This window comes from Zerene cesonia, chromosome 13 (genome assembly GCF_012273895.1).
Source record: "Zerene cesonia ecotype Mississippi chromosome 13, Zerene_cesonia_1.1, whole genome shotgun sequence".
Taxonomy (NCBI): Eukaryota; Metazoa; Arthropoda; class Insecta; order Lepidoptera; family Pieridae; genus Zerene; species Zerene cesonia.
This window is the reverse complement of record NC_052114.1, coordinates 2,833,512-2,849,326: the sequence shown is the minus strand read 5'-3', so window position 1 is coordinate 2,849,326 and position 15,815 is coordinate 2,833,512. Positions and strand designations below refer to the sequence as shown.

Sequence of the window (15,815 nt, the reverse complement as noted above, 5' to 3'; positions counted from 1 at the left end):
AGTGTTTATGGGCGGTGGTGACCATTTAACATCAGGTGGCCCACCTGCTCCTTTGCTTGCCCTGCCATAAAAAAAAAAGGCATCTTTTTATTCCGATATTCCTACGGGATACGGACTTACGCGGGTGAAACCGCGGGGCACAGCTAGTAATCTATATTAATATTATGAAGCTGAAGAGTTTGTTTGTTTGAACGCACTAATCTCAGGAACTACTGGTCCGATTTGAAAAATTCTTTCAGTGTTAGATAGACCATTTATTGAGGAAGGCTATCCTATCGTATCCTACTAATCCTACTAGTCCTACTAATATTATAAATGCGAAAGTTTGTACGGATGTGTGTGTGTTTGATGCTCTTTCACGCAAAAACTACTGAATCGATTGCAATGAAATTGTGTTTGTGTTTATCCAGGCGGAGCCGGGACGAGCATCTAGTCTGTTATAAACCCTTTCAAATAGAAAACAGAAACATTATGCTACCAACTTCAATTACTGACAATTGTTTATAGTCTTATAATTATGATCATCATCATTATATTAGTTCCGTCTGCAGGGATAAAGGCTAACTATGGTGGTTCAGACCATAAACCACCACGGTGGGGGTTGGTAGATGTCAAATGTCGAACTTTTGATTCTTCGATATATTGGCTTTCTCATGACGTTATGTTTCACTGTTTTGTTGCCGTGTTTATTTGAATGAGCAGATTTATTTCTTATGTCACAATCGGCAAAGGAGCTGGTAGGTCGTCTTACGTCTCTGCAAAAAAAAAATATCCTAACTTACAAGGTCTGGGATAAAGAAAGGAGTTGGAAGGGTAAGAAAAGGATACCGGGCTCCGGCTCCCACTACTTACGAAAATAAACCCAGTAGCTATATTTTTTACCGAGTGAGTAGATGTATATTTCACGCCAACTCCTCCCACATTTATTTTCTTTAATTTAATAATTATGATTTTTGCAATATATTTATAAGGAGATACGAATTTTATAACTGATATCTATATTTTTATGTCCGATAAATTCTTCTTTTTTATATTTCTACTTTTCCAAATTCCGATCTTTTGATAAATTCAAATTTATAATGTGGTCTGATAAATGAAAGCGATTATTCATGTTGATAATATGTATTTTCGATTTGCTTATTTCATAGCATCATAAAGGTACGGAAGTATCTACAAAATTACAAGCCACTGTACCACAGAATAATAAGTACAAGAACTACTGCCTCTAAACCTACCACATCTAAAAAATTTTCTGCATAAAAATAAAACCTTAAGTTTAAAATTTCCGGTTTCACGTTCAGTAGGTAATTTATAAGCTGTATACTTTAAAAATTTAAAATACATATACCTATAAATATTTAAAAAAAATTAAAATATATACACTTACTTTAAAAGTTACATAAAACCAAATTTCATGTCTACCCAAAGAACACAGGAAATTTCCAATCGTTATTCATTAAATCAAGTTATTTAATTCTGTTTTGTAATTGCACAATATTTTGCTACACGTGTCTATGTCCAATAAAGGCCCTATTAAGTAGTAGCTAAAACAGTATCTTATATGTAATAAGTAGTTTTAGTATACTACCTACCTACACTCTAAAAGAACTCTCACGTTTTGACCTGCACCCTGTGTTAGTTTTTTTTTAGTGAAATAGTTTTAAATATAGGTAAAGTGCAGTAAAATTTTATTTGGCTTGATTACTGCCTAAATTTTAACGTATAATTAGAAACACTACAGTATAATTAGTATAGGTGAATATTAAAATATAGTTTAATTATTGAATAATCATTATTTCCTACTGTAATAATATATAGTACTTTTAGAACTGTATTATAATAACTTCAAAAAAAAAAAAACAGAAAATAAATCCGTGCGATGCAATATATCGGCATAAATTCGTGGTTGCGGCGAAAGCGCCCTGCGAAAATAGCAGCAGACGTCGTGAAACACGTGACTCGGAGTGGAGCGGGGCGGGGGGGTGCACGCGCCGGCCTCCACACGCCGCGCGAAATGTGACGGTACACACAAACAAAGCTGTTTACATGTTACGTTACACACACCTCTGTAGCGCTGTCACGTTTGTGTCGCCTGACTTGAACGAAGTCAACCGGATAGAAGGTGCTTATTTTTTACAGCTTATCTTTGCATGAGCTCGATACCGTACTGGTAATCAGTTGTTTATGTGTAGTTGGGGTGTGTAAAAGAATAGTACGAATCTCTCTTTGCTTAATATATTTCTTACACTACTTACTAAACATGCATTTTAAACTATCCATGATCAGAAAATACGTGAGCTGAATGGTATATGATTTTTACCGTATTAAAAAATGGTCATCATCAGCAACTATTTTATGTCACAAATAACAGAATTGTTTGAGTAATAAGAACTCTGTTAATATAATTCATGCATAAAAAGCCATTCTATATTTAGCAAAAATTAGACTATAAATATTCAATGTTCATGGAAATGAACAATATCTCTACCATAACAACATACAATGTACGTAACCGATGTGACGTGGCCTCCACTGGTCACTATAACACATAGTGAAGTGTGACACAAGTGCAAAAGAGAGAAAAGCATATCAACCAGGTACGCATGATGCGATAGAACGAGATAGACTATGAAGCATGGATGAAAACGTGACTACGCAGCCATGGCTTGTACAATCACTATTTTAAATAAAAGCAAAACATTTCCATTGCATTTCTTATCAACAAATTCTATTTGTAATAATTATTTACTTATTTTGTACATTTTATCACAATTTTATGACAACCCATTAGTATTTTCGTTATAGTTAGAGATAATTAATTAATATAAGCAAATTTGTAGCACCTTGTATGGTGCATTATATTATTTTGTTAGTACATTAGTATTTAATATGTTTCGCTCCAAATTGTTCTTTGATACGCCATTGGTTTCCTCTTATAGCTAACTAGCTGACACAACTTTGTCTGCTCTCAGAAGCAACATGTTCTACATATTAAGTATATTTATCTGCAAACTTTTATATTATTTTTCATTGTTGCTTTTTAATAAATTAAATACATAATTAGGTACTTAAAGACATAGAACATAATGACATTTTTTAAATCATTTTAATATTATAATTAATTTTAATATAATAATAAAGTTTTTTTTTTTCTCTTTTAATTTTTAATCATTCAGGTAAAATAAAATACGTTTGAAATTACGTTTTCTAGTCACTAATGAATTCTTTTGGGAATTGCTAGCAGCTGATGTTTAGCAATTCCATTATTTTTCGTAAAACGGCCACTATTTCGCGTGAATCATCTATAAATCAATTCAAGAGCAGATTATATCTTAACCGATAATGGGGACACGTGTAAAAAACTCGATCAAGTGCGAGTCGGATTCGCGACGCGCGGGCTCTGTACAAATTAGCTAAGAATTTAAACTCCGTTTTACCCTTTGTATAGGGAACCCTAATTAATGAACGATTGATTCAAAATAATGCAATCGTGATAGGGTTTTATTTCTTACGATATATTTTATTGAAAGGGTTACTCAGATCAGAATAGGAATGAAATTATAAAAATTTTATAAATATTAAAATCTATTAATAATTTAACATTTAATCAGCTCAAAAATTACTACTTACTATTGTATTTATTTAACCATAGCTGTAATTATATTCAATATAAAATTCAGGAAGTTTTCGGCGATCACACCATAAAATAATATATATTTAATAAAAGAAAAACAAAACACGTTCTAATGATATTATAATTAATTAATTGTCTCACTTGCTGGGTATATGTAAGGAAATCATTTAATCCTGGCCATCCTCATAAGATAAACTCATGAAATTATTGTATTACAAAGTTTGAATTAAAGTGGGTCAAAATCGAGTCTGAAGAAATCTGAAACAAACCTACAAACACAGGTAAAGCTAATGAAAGCGTGATAATTAAAAATAGTGTTCATTAACAGCTCATCACAAGTATTTAGTGTGTATTCAAATTTCAAAGTGATTTTAATACTGCTTTTTGTGTTGTTGATCGAAGCCTTCTGCATATATGTTGAGGCGTTTTTATTGCAAAAGAGTTATGTCGGTATTGTATTAGAGAAATATTTAACGGTGTAGTTACATCCGAGTCTAGTCTTTAAGTGTAAAGTGAAGTCCCGTGTCCCCTATTGGGGTAATGGGGCACATGATATACATCTGTTTCACTGATCGATTTTCTTTATGGACAAGTAGGTGATCAGCCTTATGTGTCCTGCCAGACCCGAGACCTTTTTTTATTTTTTCGCGTCCCCACCGGGAATCGACCCCAGGAACCCTCGGTTCTAAGCTCACGCGTTAACCACTGTACCAAGGAGGCGGTCAGTCTGCAAGTGAATTGTAATTATTTACACACGTTGTTATATATCACGTATCGCCTATTTTAAAGGATAAATAGAATTTATCTAGCACACGCAATTAACCCGACCTTGTGTTACTGAGTATAGATATCACGAGAAGTGACGTAATTATGCATGTTTCACGACTTTAAAATCCTGAGGTTTTAGCTTGTGATTGGATTACTAAGAATAAGTATATATATAAAAGTACCTTAATGCTTTTTGTGGAGGTTGCAGCCTGTAGGACTGTTATAAGTTATCACTTCGGATCCTCATAGATATCTTCTAGATATATATACTTCTGCAAATTTTACTCTGAAAGACGTATACCTAGATGTCATCCTTCATTTAACGGTTTGTATTTTTACATTTAACTTAAGAAAAAGCGATTGTAACAAAGAAGTTAGGCATGTCTATTCCAATTTCGTAATGCATATTTTAAAAGGACTGTAATTTATCATACGATTTTGTAGTTTTTTTTTTCCAAATAAACCTTTTAGATAATTTATATTTATTAATCATTATTACATGAAGTTGTACTATGAGTCACAGTGAGTGTAATTGTTTGAATATTAAATAAATGTTTCTAATGATGAGTTGCCAAAACGTTTTAGCTTTTTCAAGACTCATCTAATATATAAAATTCTCGTGTCACAGTTTTCGTTGCCATACTCCTCCGAAACGGCTTGACCGATTTTGATGAAATTTTTTGTGCTTATCCGGTACCTATGAGAATCGGCCAACATCTATTTTTCATACCCCTAAATGATAAGAGTAAGGCAGAACAGCGTTTGCCGGGTGCAGCTAGTTTCTTATAAAAATAGTAAATACCATCCATCAAATATCGAATAGTATTTTCAAGCAATACATATAAAGTGTACATAGATTCTAGATCTAGTAAACATTTATTCAATGGCTTTAACGCAATCGCTGGCATATATTTGCTATTTAAACAAACCAAATACTTAACTGCACTTGTACACATAGCTACGTGGAACAAAATGGTGAAATCAAATTTTCCTGTTTTGACCTTATCTGTCTACACGTGTAGAATTGATAAGTAACAACATTAATGAGAAAATCACATTATCTTCAACAGTATTCTCTGTTATATCCAACTTATTGACCTAATAGCAATTGTGAGGTCTCAGGTAATTTGAATTCTAATGTAAGTATTGATTGTAATAATATGAATGATTTAAAAAAATAATAATATATAAAAATCACCTATAAGGACCTCATGTTCGCGTTTATATGCGCAAAGGGCAAAACGAGACCATTACCTACTATCTAAATATTCGCTGTGCGTCTGTCTGTCAATCTGTCTGTCCGTCCGTCCGTCTATGTATCTGTCTGCACTTAAGCTGTCTCGTGTACCGTGGTAGTTAGACTGCTGAAATTTTCAGACATACTGTTAGATATATTATTTTTGTTGCCGCTAAATAACACCATATAATAAAAAATCTAGGTTAAACAACGGTTAGCTAGGTCATAAATATTAAACTGGATGGTTGACAAATTCCTTTACCGTTGGGCTAGCTTTTTATATGCAACATATAGAAACATAGTGTCGTAAGTCCGACTCGCACTTGACCGATTTTTTTATGTTATACCGATGTAAGAGGAAAGTCTTATTAATAAATACGGTAGTACTTACCTTAGGCGTGCACGTGAGATTGCCGATTGAAAACAACCCAAACCGTGTTATCTGCCAAGCTATTGTGATTTGTTATAAATAAATTCATATTTATATTATCATGAGTCATGTATACTTGGCTGCCTTGAAGATGACGAGGTCATGGTCTGCAAAACTACACATGCTAAACAACTATGTATCTAATTTAATAAATGATTGAAGAAAGGAAAAATATTCCAACGAATGAAGTAAACTATGAAAAATCATTTGTTGCCTCCAAATTAAAGCACAAATTGGTAAAAAGCGCATGCATTATTATTGATTCAAAAGAGAGAAATTTAAAAATTATATATAAGTACGTATTTATGAGTAGTTTGTTTTACATGATTTTACAATATCTTTTATTGCTATGTATCTGCTAATTTCTTCGGTTTAATCGAATGTGATCTAAAAATTTGGAAACCTTGATAATGATAACTTAGGTGTTTTGTATATATGTACATTTAAATCGGTCCAGTGCCCGAACCACGTGACGCGGCACAGCATACACATTGCATAGAAGGATCTCGGTTATAATTTATCGAATTGTACTCGTGGAAATTTCCCAATGTCAACAGGGAACAATGATTGATTGAAATGGACGGTGTAACGGAGAGACGAATGCTTTTGTTATTACAAAAAGAAGCTTTATTTTACCTTTCACCTATCAAATATTATCATACTAGGTGAAGATTGCCTAATAACTAATTCAATAATCAATAATGAGAGCCGACTAGTAATTTAAAACCCCACAACCTTCACACGTTACTTTCTAAACGGCGACCTTGCGCGGTTTTCGAGAGATTTCCATTACGCATTCGGTAAAAGCGATTCTATCGCCGTCCCCTGCGTTGTTATCTGAGCGTTATCGGATCGGTTACGTCACGGCAGCGGCATTCGAGTTTTCGCAACGCCTCGTGCTCCGCAACGTGAGCGCAGATCACGTGTCGACCCACGCCGCGGCCGGGGCCGTTGGCGGGCGTCGCGTCGCCCGAGGCACGTACGCGACGAATCCGATGCAATCACAGTCGTATGCTGCTCGGTGTTGACTCATATTAGTTTTTACATTCAGCGTATGACTTTTAACTGGCTAGTATGTCGATAATAGCTGCCTGACTTTTCGTAGAGTTAGAACTTCGCGAATTTAGAAGCGATAAGACCGCCTATTGTACTTAGATGTAAGTTTTATTTGTCTCCTTTCTTTTTCTTTAATGTTAATTAAGTGCAATGAAGAATAAATAAATAAATAAATAAATAAACTTTGGTTAAGTACCTGTCTGGGAACTGTACTATCTTTATCCAATCTTAATTTTTTTAACGTTTATAATATAAGTAGAATAATACGATTAGAATGAAATAAATATTATACTTACTCAATATGTTGTAAATTAGAAAGAATGTTAGTTTATCTGCGTTCTTTTCTGTATGCGAAATTCGCATTGCGAATTGCGAGCAGTGGTGGCCCAGTGGTCCTCGGTACCAGGACCTCGAAACGAAACGAGGAAAACGTCGGGGGTTTCGAGAGCAGGTGCGTGATTTTGCACACTGCATTTTTTGATTTTTGTCACCGAGTTGAATCACCGCACTGATTTTGCGTTGATTTTTCATGTTATCAACACTGCTTGAAACGGTGAAGAATATGAGTTATGACATCTGCCAACCCGCATTTGGCCAACGTGGTATATTATGGCCTAAACCCTCATACACAAATATGAGCGATGATGAAGATGTTACTTTGTGACGCAACTGTGACGTTCGCTAGGCGTTAATCTGGCATGTCACATGACACATATCATAAATAGAAAATATGGCTCCTTATTTATATTATTATTACTGTACATAGTCTATACTTTGCTGTATCTGTATACATTTCAACTTTCAACTAAAATTACATATTGAATACTAGCGAAATGTAAAATATGCATAATAATATTATTGAACACAGTATTTTTTAAACTACTTCAAATTATTTCGGGATATTTTTGCATTCCTTTTAACCCAAAATTTATCCGGAATGCGTTTAAACAAAAGTATTGATAGATAATGCGGTCGGTACCTACACCCCTAACATTTTGTGTGTGAGAGAAATAAGACAATACATGGTCAATATGTAAGATACAGCATTTTTAAACGGTTTAATTGAATAGTATCATCTAAATTCGTCTGCTATCAAAAGCTACATTTTTAGTCTTTCTCGATAAATCTTGAAATCTTGTAATTATTCATAATTAATTATTTTATTTAAGCGAAACATTAAATTAACGGTTTAGATTTATAAAAGTAGTATAAAATGCGTCAAACCAATAAACAACAGATACAAGACAAAATAGACATGGGTTCCCATAAGTCAGTCACAGTTCATAAATCTGAACACCATTCTTCATAACAACGCAATAGTAAGTAATGCTCCATAGAACCATCAGTCCAATTTGATGTCACACTTGAGAACACGTGCGGCTCACACGGCCCTAAACGTGGTTAGTAGGTAAACAAACTGACATACTTAGCCGAACAGTCAGGGTCTACATAAATGTATATTAGATTTTATAAGTGGTTATATAAAGCTGCCGTAACTCGTAAGTAGTTCTAACTTTCTTCTCGTTTACGTTGAATAATGAGTTCGCTGTTTATTTGAAAAAGCGTAAATGATGCTTAGCAGTAATTGGTGTACCGTTTAATGAGACTGGGCAGTAATAATTCTTATCAGTCGGGTCACGTAAAGTTTTCATTTTAACAGAAACGCGCAAGCAGTAAGATGGACATTGGGTCTTAGAAAATAAAGACAGTGATAAGAGGTTAGCGTATATTTCTAATAAATAATTACACGAATAATGCAACGATTTAAATAAACAGAGTTATTTGATGTAATTATCTGAATATATTATTTACGATATATATGTATCCTTTTATTTACAGATAAGTGTAGTAATAATAATTTAATCACAATTTGATGCAAGATTCAAGATTTTGTTTATAAAATATGTATTGAACGTACGAAAACAAACAGCTAACTCGTAACAAATGCTTAATTGAGAGATCATTAAATATCGCTCACGTGAGTCGAGGAGGATTAACGATATATTTGCGATGATGTTGCGTCGTGTATCTTGCAAATAAATAGCAATAACATGGCGTGTAACATTAAATAAGTTTTTCGATATAATAGTTATAATATACCAGTTTTTAAAATCAATAAGTGTGTAGGAATTTAATGTTTATCGTATTCCACATAACACACGTTTCCGTCTGGGAGCCGTGGGTGTATACAAGATTTTCTCTCTTGAATCCGACAACTCTGGGCCCTTATGGACACGCATGTTCCACATAAATAAGAACCTATTTTTATTATAAAACTTACCGTTTAGCTGAAAAACTCAAAATACCGATTTTTGCAACATTTGACCTTGAATAAATTTTTTTCCACACTCCGGATTGATGTGGATAATTGACAAATTGTGTATAATAGGGTTCCCAACAATCATGCCAATTTTTAGGAAGGTGCGAATTAATGTAACCTTACCCCTATTTTTGATGCTAACTTGACCGGACTATATAGATTACAGCGGTCTGGCATCTCATGGTGGAACGTATGAACAATACGAAAATACTTTCGTCCTGACCTATTATGACATTGGTTCTTATTTATGTGGAACATGCGTGTCCATAAGGGCCCATGGATAGGCAGGGATAATTGACAAATTGTGTATAATAGGGTTCCCAACAATAATGCCAATTTTTAGGAAGGTGCGCATTAATGTAACCTTCAATGTCTATTTTGACTGGGCTAATAGCCATGGAGCGAAATTGTAAAAATAAATTAAATTAAATATTGTTTTATTTATCACTTAATATCGGCCCCGGCTTCGCTAGCGTAATCAAAGGAAAGTATCGCCTGTCCCGAAGTTAATCCCATATAGTTCCCGTTTCCCTTGCATGTTACAAACATACAAAATACAAGTTTTCTCTTTAGAATATTATAATAGACATATACATATTAAAGGATACAGGCCTGTGGTTCTGTCCCTGTAGGGGTTGCTGTGCAAAAAGATAAGCATTCAAACAACAGATGTAGTAAATACAAGAACTTGTAGTTTATAACAGTGGTGATGAGATTATTATGTTTGTAATGCAACTTGAAATAAAAGGCTTCATTATCATTATCATTATACATATTAAAGTACTAGCCGCGCCCCGCGGTTTCACCCGAGTAAGTCCGTATCCCGTAGGAATATCGGGATAAAAGTTGCCTATATGTTATTCCAGTTGTCCAGCTATCTACGTACCAAATTTCATTACAATTGGCTAAGTAGTTTTTGCGTGAAAGAGCAACAAACACACATCCTTACAAACTTTCGCATTTATAATATAAGTAGGATAGGATAGGATGTACATTTGTACAGTTCTAGTAGTACGAATACGTTAAACTCCCTTTTTAACTGGTAGAATTTTACAAACAAGATTAATTTGAGGCCTGCCTATTGTTCTTCAAATGTATTTTATCGAGATAGATATATGCTACTAAGAAACACTTACAGCAATTACATATATTTATAAATATTTAATGAGGCTTTACAGTGCACACGACTTAATAAGAAGTTATTCGCTAATCACCCGACATCGCGTGTAAATTCGCACGTGACTTGATGATATGACGTCACACACTTGTTTTTACAAATGTGCTCATTCACCCTAGTGCAATTTAACGTGAAAATTATAATCTGTCTTTGATTACCTACGCGGTGTAAAGAGCAAAGTTGAGGTTTTTTACGAGAGTGAATTATTGTAGTAAGCAGTTTGAAAAAAGGTTTCCGTAATGATTATTGATTACTGCCAATAACTTTATAAATCTACTAGCCGTATGCCCCGGCTTCGCCCGTGGTATATATAGCCTATAGCCTTCCTCAATAAATGGGCTATCTAACACTGAAAGAATTTTTCAAATCGGACCAGTATCTCCTGAGATTAGTGCGTTCAAACAAACAAACTTTTCAGCTTTATAATATTTGTATAGATGTAAGTTAATATTATAAAGAGGAAACATTTGTGTTTTTGCATGTATGTTTGTAATGTTGTACTGATTTCAAAAATCGTTGGACCAAAGCGGCATTTTCACTAACTGACATAGGCTGGCAATATTTTATTCAGTTTTAATTGCGGGTGTAAGCGGATTGTATATTGAAAGCTGAAGTTATATGTTTGGTTGAAAGCGTTTATCTCAGGAATGAAGTTTGGATTGGCAAATGCTTTTTTGTTGAACAATACATCTAATTATCAAGTAACGCTATATAAAATTAACAACAGCGTAGTAGCAGTGACATATGTCGAAAGGGGGCATAATAATACCGTTTTTGTAGAATACAAATTTTTAACAATGTTCTGATTTTACGATCGATATCATATTCTTTTCCTCAAAGCCCTCTTCTCAAAAATTATATTAATATATGCACAGAAAAATAATTTAGATACCAGGTTTCGCTCCGATGAATTTGTATATAAATGTTCACTTATTTCTATCTAGTAACACATTGTAAGAACACGTGTTTGTTTTTCGAGTTTATATGCGAAATGTTTAATTTTATAACCATTCTTAGTATTTTGGACGAGACTATTTAGCCGTATTCAAAAATGGAAGATATAATATCTTTTCGACACGTGTGTTGTTATCGGACCTGGAAAGAACTGGTTACTAATGTTCACAATATTTGTTATTTTGAAGTTTTTGGCAGCGTTCATTTTATTTAGAACCTTCTAGAAGTAGACATAACATGCATATATTATATGCAATAAAAATTAAAATAATGCGGGTACCTTTATTTTTGTTTTTTACCTACAATTTTTTGGTATCGAGCTACCTATAAGGTTACTTATACTTATAGGTAGCTTTTTGCTTTATTTTTAACTGTTAATTGTTATTTGGCTTCTTCATGTTACAGAACAAGGTTCAGGATAACATAATGGGCTCAGCATTTTCATTATGTATATAATAAATAAATGTGTAGTAGTGTAGGGTACTTTTGTTTCATAACATTATACTGTACGGTTAATTCTTTTACATTTATTTTTAATTTTTAAAAACATTAAACGCCAAGGTTTTACGACGAATGCTATCTGTACACGAGTATAACCACTAGGTATAGTTTAGCTATACATACAGGAAAAAGAAAAGATGAAAAATAAGATTTATAGAGTACATAGCGATGTCGATCCAACACCACGCGTTCCTCTATTGTCCTTGACCTTCATGAAAGAAAATAGTCTTTTCAGGCTGGCTACCTAACAGGTGACGTGTGACACGCTTTTTTGCAAAACAATGCAATTAAAATGTAGATAATATATCATATCTGTAACCTCAGACCCGCACTCCAAAAATACGCAATCAAAGCTATTATAAAGACATTCTTAGTACACGAAGTACACGTAGGTGCAAAATATATTCACTTGTCTTGATTCTGATATAATGAAAATAACATTGCGCAAGAAACGCATTATTATGATCCCAATCTGCATGCACCACGTGCAGAAAATAATGTCACATGGAAGAATCACGCGTACGTCATCGCCTTGTGGTACGCGTGACTCCGCGAATTTAACCTTTATAAATTTTTATAACAAGATGTCGGGAGGATTTTGTATGTTATAAAGTTGTCGTACATGTGGATTATCCAGAATAATGTAATATAGTAGACCGCGACCGCGACCGTGAACCGTTAAAGGTTCCGTAGTCTAAATGAAATATTACACTAAAATATTCCAGACTATTTATAATTTTTTATGTTTCAAAATTACCTATCCTGGTCTAATATGAGCCAGCGAGCGTCAATTTACCAAATCAATAAAATGCTATTTTTCTCTTCCTCAATCATAAACTAATATATGATGACAATGCTTACACACATACTTTAAGTTTTAAAACTATCATTGAATAATGGTCATAACTTATTTTTCGTAGTATTAACGATCATCCGATCAATCTTCCGCTGACGTAATTTATTGCAACGGAAATTTATTTCTTGAACTTTCAAAGAACGTCTGCTAGCCTTCCGCCTCTCTCCCAACGGACTATAACAGTGGAGAAGGGATAAACAATACATATATGGTAATATTTAACATTTATTTAGCACGAAAATTGTTACAAAATTGGATATGAATAACCTGGTATATAATTTAATACGAGGATTGCTAAAAAATTAACACGAGTATCCTAAATCGTTACTGTAATACTAATTGGGTGAATATTATTAACTTTAAAATAGATAAAAGGTGTTCACTCGATAACAGTGCTATATATGACGATTTGCATAGGACCTTGATAAATCCGAACGGACTCACGTGCTTCATGACAAAAAATCATACATCGTCCCGCAAACAGACGCCAGCGAAACGTGGAATATATGATTAGATGTTGACAATTTTTATTCATATTGTTTCGCCTGTACTGAATTATTGATATGACATTGGTAAATGTAGTTCTTCTGGAGTAAGAAACCTAATAGATAGATACGACGGTGTTCGATTTAACAAAATAACAGCTGGTATTTGCAGTGCAGTAATTATAGAATGGAAACGGGTAGCTATAGACAGACAACTAACTTATTTCTATTTTTTATGGTCTTGCAATCATCATAACCACCTTAAATCGAGGCTATGATATTTCGGTAGAGACCAACTTAACAGATTAATTTTTACTTTAATTACTGGTCTCAAACCATTTAACAGTCAAATTGAGAAATATTTATTCAAGATATTGAGGTGAAAACTCAGACTACAAGGAATCAGATTAAAAATTGATCTGAGGGTAGATATAAATATCTGCTTAGGCATTAAAAATTAAGACAAGTTTCAAGAAAAAAGACGCCAAAATGTCTACATTACTATTTCTTTTGTCTTACTTTCAAATTTTATTTTCAGTTACAATTCCAACGATGGTTTCGGCCGTGCAGGGGGCGAGCAAATCAACTTCGCGGTACGATCGGAGGACGAGGGCGAATATCCTGGAGCCTACATGAAGAAGGGGAAGGTCTCGAGGGCAAGTTATACTGAATATGCCCGATTTATCCTACTAAATTTAATATACACTTGCATGATCTCGTCGATTTTAGTAAGCCAACATTTAGACAAGGTTACTTGATTGAAATTCAGGCTTATTACGCGTGGTTAATGAACGAAGATTAAACCAAAATTTATTTGTACCTGCTTACAAAAATCGACCAGATATGTCTCAATGTTGTTGCTTTTTTTATATCAAATTACATTGTTTTATACTTGTAGCCCAGTCAAAATAGACATTGAAGGTTACATTAATTCGCACCTTCCTAAAAATTGGCATGATTGTTGGGAACCCTATTATACACAATTTGTCAATTATCCACATCAATCCGGCGTGTGGAAACAAAATTATTCAAGGTCAAATGTTGCAAAAATCGGTTTTTTGAGTTTTTCAGCTAAACGGTAAGTTTTATAATAAAAATAGGTGAGACAAAAATGATTCATCATGCAATTATCTATAAAAATTGTTCCTACACATTTTTTCCTAAGAATCACCATTTCGAAGATACAGCGATGCAAAATCTTGAAAAAGTTGTAGTCTTCATAATATGCACACGTTTCCGCGCCACCCGTGAGGTAGTGTACATGGCGCGTTTTTTTTTTACGTGGTTTCCCCGGCAGGCCTATTCCACGATCTATTGTGCTTCTGTTAAGTTGAAAAGCTATTATATTAAATTGAAAATGGTACTATTGTAAATAACAAGAGTGGTGTAAGTAATGTGTAAATTGAGAAAATTATTCGTCTGATAGATACTCCTCTAATGGAACCTAATCCAGACTGTCTTGCTCTTCTTCTTCTTCTTCTTCTTGCTGGGTACAAATAAATTGTTCAAAGAGCGATGCATCAGATGTCTCCCCGTCTATATCGTAAGAATCCTCTTCTACTGGCGATTCAACATTGGAGCAAAACATATTAATGTTGATGCTCCTGACTTTTCTGTTATAATAATTTTATCGCCATACTTCAACTTTAATCGTAACTTAATGGTTCTATTATCTAACGAATTGTTGCAAATATTTTGTAATTCGTCCAATGAAAATTGACAATCATCACTATTTTCGATGTGTGCAAATATTTCTTCCATTAAAAGATTCGTACTTTCAGATTGAGGACGACCGGCTTGACCCCCCGTAGTCGGTCTCAAGAAGGCATTATGACAGTCTTTATGATACTTAGCTTCGGCAGCAACTAAATCATGTTCGAACCCAATTCGAGTAATAACTGCCTTTGCTATATGATCAGAACGAGTCTGGGCTATATTCAGGATTGTTTCTTTGAATGAAAGCGTTGTTACATGAAAAATTTTGCGCCTATACTTCAGTGCTTTTCTGTTCTCTAGCTCTTCATTCAATTCATTGCCACAAAATAAGCAACACTTTTTAAAACAAAAAAATGATTCACTTACGCGAGCTCTAGTACAAGGTGGACTTATTTTTGATGTACTAGCTTGTTCTTCATTCTGTTTTCTTTTCAATGCAGCAATTGTACCCTTCCGAGTATAGTTTTTCCGACACTGCACATGAACTGTCACAGAAGTCTGACCTTTCTAGTCCAGGATCCATCGCCCATTTTTGCACTTGATTACTATCAAGCTAATAAGCCGTGAGTAGCTTTATTTTGATGAGACGCCCAATAATTTTCGGGTACGAAACTTTCGATTGTGGTAGCTAACAGAGGTAGCAAGGATAAAATATGTTGATTTGATGATTCTCAAATATTT

General features: G+C 33.9%; 1 protein-coding gene across 6 annotated transcripts in view; it reads left to right on the top strand.

Moving 5' to 3' along the window:
- Positions 1-15,815, top strand: part of LOC119831169 (transcription factor cwo) — a 29,550-nt gene that overhangs the window by 3,347 nt on the left and 10,388 nt on the right. For 4 of the 6 annotated variants that reach the window (XM_038354443.1, XM_038354445.1, XM_038354446.1 and 1 more), the window contains exon 2: positions 13,957-14,074. In XM_038354443.1, the coding sequence (XP_038210371.1) occupies positions 13,957-14,074 (118 nt within the window). The remainder of the gene's footprint in view (positions 1-13,956; positions 14,075-15,815) is intronic. The other 2 variants (XM_038354444.1, XM_038354448.1) reach the window with 1 other exon arrangement.